Here is a 5,738-nt window from a genome sequence, read left to right on the forward strand (position 1 = left end):
TGGATTCTCATCAAGCAATTCTTGCAGCTCGACATCTTCAAATTTTTTCGGCTGTCCTGGACGTTCTTTGTCTTCAGCTGCGGTTTTCTTGAGGTCGAAGTAGTGAAGAAGCACACGTCGGAAAAACAGCTTATCGCGATTCATTTTCAATCGACTAAAAAATCTCTTTGGCGTCGAGAAATCTAACCTGTGAGGATTGAATCATTTTCAGTGATGTCTAAACTACAAAAGATATATGACTTCATCGTCGAAACTCGCCAGCGTTGGAGCCAGCGATGCCATCCTCTAGTAGCGAGCGATAGGAATTAAGTTTAACACCTAATAGTACATAAATATATCCGAACAATTAGCAAAGATCATTGATTTCGAATTTACTCGAATTAAAAACATTGTATACTTTTTTTGGTACTGACGTATTTTTAAAAGAATGCTTTCGTTACAAAAAGTATTAAATGTCTTCTTAAAAATATATATACACCATATTAAACTTTTATAAACAAAAATTTTTCGTATCATTTCAATTTTCGTATTTTTCGTAATTTATGTTTTTTTTAATACACTTTCCTTCGAAGTGCGTAACAAATTAATTAAATTATGTATCGATTTGGACGCGAATGAACAAATGAAGCGTCTTTCGGTTTATTTTTTCTCCTCATCTTTATTCTCTGTCGAACTATTTGTCTCATTGTCGTCTGTCTGTCTCTGTCCAGGATGTAAGTATTGTGTGAGATGGAGAATGGACACTACGCTGGATATGTACGTTGCTACGTCCTCCTTCTTTACTGTCTTCAATTGAGCGGCAACCGAATGATAAACGCGATTAGCAGTTTTCGTTGACAGTTGCCCAATCGTTTGCACCGCATGAAGAACTTTGTTCTCATCCGCGGAGATGGGCTCTGTAATAACGTTGTTATGACCATTAAAATAATATCGGTTAATTAATAAATATAATGCTGATAAATTTATGAAGTTTTGGAGAACATACGTGGTGCATTCTCTTCTCCTTCCACCGGTGGGAAATAATGATCCAATAAACGATTGACAAGTACACTGGTGTTGTCAACGCCTTGTACAGCCATGTTACCATATTGTGTATTTAGAAGTTCATTCGCTTTAGTTATACTGATCTCTTTTAACGTAGATGCTTGCTGCGTAGCTGATTCTTTTGCTGTATTAAGTTTTTCGATGGTCGGCTGTAGAGAGCTGCTCATAACCGCTTTGGCGGCGTCGTATATCTGTAAATGCCATTTATTAATCAACAAGTAGTACATGAATCAGATTGTTTTATATGAATTATATGTATTATAATTATTAATGTGCATTATAATAATGAATTATAATTGTAATATGAATTATAATTATTTATTTATTATCATTTTATTAACATTTTTTAAAGAAAAATTTAAGATATACAATGAAATCATATTTTTTTAGTCAGAAAATTTTTTAAATAAACATCAAAAAGAAAAAATTTTTAGGATTAAAGGAACTCGGGACACGTATTATGGGATTGGAATGGATACTTCTAAGGAAAACGGAATTACTTCGTTGTATTGTATTTTCTAAGAAAACGGAATTATTTCGTTTTTCTAGAAAATACAATAGAAATTTAGAGAATAATTGAATAATTCCGATCAGAATCTGTTCCGAACAATTCCATAATACGTGCCCAGATTTTTGTGTAGCTACCTTACTGTTGTAAGGAGATCATTGCCCTACTGAAAAGGGATAGGTTTCCTTTAGCGTTACCTGCTGAGGTGGTTTCTTTACGATCGGAACTTTTTGTTCGACTATGTTCAATCCCTCGCATAGTTTCTGGTCAACAGCACTGATTTGTCCTTCGAATTTCTTGGCCAAGGGTGCAGCAAGCGGCGCGGCTGTGGCGGTCGCATAATGCAGCCCTGCTTCGGCTTGATTCAACGCCCAATTTACCAAATGATGAGAATCTTTAACGTAAGAATATGTAGATCCTGTCTTTTCGATCGCTGAATGGACTACCGGAATGTTTTTTACTCTGCCCAACACCTCAAGACGAGGACCTTCGGAGGAGTTTGATGTTGTTTTAGCGGCATCTGCCATTTTTTCTACAAAAACCGAATTAAATTAAAATTAGTATTTATATCGATTATTATGTATCGAAAATGGCATGTATCAAATTAAAAAAAAATTTTTTGAGAGAAAATATTTGTATTAAAATATACTCAAATCTGATATATATACACATATATATGTGTATGTATGCAACACACAAATTTAAAGACTGTGCCTTCTTAAATTTATAATTCAAATTTCAAAATTTGTTTTATGCCATTTTTCAGACAAATATATTAATACAATAACAGTATATATATAATGTAGTACAAATAAAAATTATATAGAAATGTTGTGAAATTACACTGTAACAGTGCACGATGGTATGTGCGGATGTCAATTAAATTCAGGACATTGAGTCATTTGCGCTAAACTTTTTTTAAAATATTTAAGTGGTTGTACGACGGTAATTATGTGCATCACGCTCGAAAATGCACTCAAATATTTTAAACAGAAATGCATGTATTTTTATGCATGCATTTCTGTTGACCAGCAAGTATTTTTTGCAGAGATCTTTGTACCTTCGGTAGTCGGTGAATCAGACTCGTCACTCATATCGTTATCTAAGTATGTGTCAAGCCAGATATGTACTTTGCTACCGTTGTTTATATATAGCTTAATGACCAAATTTCCTCCATCTTTTTCTTAATGCATCTACATGCGTGCGATCGACAAATTAAAAAAACAAAAGAGGAAAACAAAAAATATACCAATAAATAAAATCATTGCGGGACATATATTGCATATGTATGATACCATAAATGTTCACTATGGTATCTCACACATTTATCCACATGTGCATAACAGTGCCGAAAAAAAGGACGTAAAATGTAAAGCAAAATCAAATATTTAGATTTTCATTACACGAACTAATGTACTCAACTGATCATGAGATTATGCGCGTAATACATGACTCATCCGCTGGAACAGACGAGGAAATAGCAAAGTAAAATTCCGCGTTGCTATTGCGTTGCTGTTATAAAACGTATCTGTACAAAATATTTATTTGGAAATAATGTTTTTCTTGTATTTCGCATCTTTCTTGACTTTCTTTAAACATATCGCTTTCTATAGAAAACATTTTATTACGTCTTTCTTGTAATATTTCAACTTTATTAATTTAATCTAATTAATATGTCCTAATTCCTCAGTGACATTTTATCTGTTATTGAATGAAATTGTGAGATTCTTTATGTACTTTGTTTATAGAAATGTTAATTAATAAAATATTTAATTGTATTTAAAAGATTATTTCCACATTATACAATTAATTATTTCTCAGATTATTTTTAAAAACTAATTCTTATAATTTAGATTCTATATAACAAATTGCGACAATCAGAATGCTAATTGTGTGTGTATATATACGGAAACAATCTATAAAGCAAACCTTCTCTTTTGTCCTAGAAGATTATTGATGTTTGTTGTGAAATATTAACCTCAGCTATGGATCACACATAAGTTGTAACGTACAACCGTTAACTCGAAACGAAATCACAACATTTCGAGCACAGATCAACATAATATTATAGGAGTAAATTACTATGTGAATATAATTTATTATTATACATATATAATTACACGTTAATTGTTCACTGAATATTTAAAATATAACAAAACGTGTTAGTTAATATAATAACATCACTAATAATTATTAAATTAAGTTAATGTAAAATGTTATTCAATAACAGTCATATATTAAAAAATGTAATACAAAATAACATTAAAATAAACGATAACAATATTTTCTTGCAATATACATTACTTTATAAATACTTATTTATATTGTGTCAGCAAATGTATCATTTTACATAATGTAAATTGAAATATTTAATTTAATTTTCAATATCTCTCTCTCTCTCAATTTTATTGTTTTCTTATTTTATACATTTTATCTTATTTTATAATAGATACTTACATTTTTAGATGACTTGCTGAGGAGAATTTGTTGAAAGTTAGCGATATACGACCGATTTACACAAGACGCCGGGTAAGACTGTCGTTATATCTGTGTGAAAACCGGTATGTATTAGGGGAACATCATTAAGTGGGGAGACTGAAACAGTAGCGTCAAATATCTTTCTAGTCCCTTCAATCTTCTGGTTATACTGCGGTGGGGTCTACTAGATCCACTCAATTATATAGAACAGTAGAAATAGAAATTATTTTACATTCATTTTGTTTGAAAAAAAACCTTTATTCTAAATTTACAAGAAATAGGGAAATTATGAGAGACAAACATTATTTTATTTTATTATTAGTAGAATACAATCACTTGATTTTATTATTAAATCTTAGAGAAGGAATTGAGATTTTTTCAGCTAATATTAATATACTTTTATCATATATTTTTTATATCTGTGCTTGATTTAAGCATAATCTGGAAAATTATTTGACATTTTTAATAAAGCAACAAAAATAATTTATAAATTAATGTCTAAGTTTTAAATAATGTTTCTTTAAATAAAGAAACTCGTTTTCAAAAAACTATTTTTATCTTTTATATTTAAAGTAAATATTTCTTATATTTTACATTACATCATCATATTATTGGTTCGGTTGCATCATATGATAGTTTGATGCATCCTTACGTTTAGGTTCTACGTATCACAAGTACGTCTATGGTTCCATTTATGCTTCTGCGCAGTGAGATATCTCGCAATATCCATCCGTGACGTGGCGGTCGCACACTTGTACTCTTCTACTATAAATAATACACGTGGAAAGCGAATGAATAGTCCACGAAGTTGACCCTACCAAGAACGATAATTGGAAGTAATGATGATGCTGTTTATATTAATGAATCTGATGCAATTTTTTAATATTGCTACGAGATATTCTTATTGTCATCCTCATATCCACTTCGGTCATTTTATTAGCTCCATATTAGCTCTATTAGCTCAAGAAATTTTATCGAACGCGATAATATATGATCAAAAAAAGTAAAGAATTACAATCATTCATTATTAATAAACAATAATCGTATTATAACGAATATAAAGAATAAACGATTATTTCGATAACTTTTATTGTTCATTCATATTGTTCTAGATAAAATATATACCGAAATAAATTAATTCGTTTTATTATGTCTTTAATAAATATAAAAAATAAGAATAATAAAATGTAAACTAATTCCTATAAATGGCAAATTTATTATTCTTAAGATTAAACTTCTTTAAGCTTTAATGATAATAAATATTTTATCATAAAGTAGTACAATTTAAATATAGTAAAAAAGATGAATGGTAAAAAATTAAATTTTATCCACATGTTTATCAAAATGTATTAAATATACTAATTATGGTGTATTAATTAAATGTACAATATATAAAATTTTATTACAATTATCTTTATTATATTTGTTACATATTTCCGTATACAAAGTATATATCAATATTTGCTTTTTAAATTGGAAAAATATCCTTATTGTGTCAATGGTAATATGTGAAAATAATTAAAAGAAGATTATGCGATTTGAAATGATTATGTGTTTCTCAATATAGCGTTCTGAACTTTTAAGCGGAACATTTCTATTTATAACATATATACGACATGTATATTATGTGTATAAATATAAAAATGTATAACATAAAATTATATTTCAGAAATATATTTAAATATATTTAAATATATATTGAGATCCG

General features: G+C 29.2%; 1 protein-coding gene across 2 annotated transcripts; it reads right to left on the reverse strand.

The window, feature by feature from the left end:
* Positions 1-542: 542 nt before the first annotated feature.
* LOC108770560 (lipid storage droplets surface-binding protein 2-like) lies at positions 543-4,110 on the reverse strand. Of its 2 annotated transcripts, none has more exons than XM_018522198.1 (4): positions 4,010-4,110; positions 1,750-2,084; positions 986-1,235; positions 543-896 (listed from the first exon to the last, which is right to left on the reverse strand). In XM_018522198.1, exons 2-4 carry the CDS (start codon positions 2,077-2,079, stop codon positions 640-642), a joined length of 837 nt encoding a protein of 278 aa, XP_018377700.1. In that variant the 5' UTR covers positions 2,080-2,084; positions 4,010-4,110; the 3' UTR covers positions 543-639. The 2 variants fall into 2 exon arrangements, with proteins under 2 accessions (XP_018377700.1, XP_018377699.1); XM_018522197.1 differs by lacking the exon at positions 4,010-4,110 and adding an exon at positions 2,613-2,775.
* Between the last annotated feature and the right edge of the window lie 1,628 nt (positions 4,111-5,738).

The sequence above is a fragment of the Trachymyrmex cornetzi genome, unplaced genomic scaffold (assembly GCF_001594075.2).
Source record: "Trachymyrmex cornetzi isolate Tcor2-1 unplaced genomic scaffold, Tcor1.1 scaffold129, whole genome shotgun sequence".
Taxonomy (NCBI): domain Eukaryota; kingdom Metazoa; phylum Arthropoda; class Insecta; order Hymenoptera; family Formicidae; genus Trachymyrmex; species Trachymyrmex cornetzi.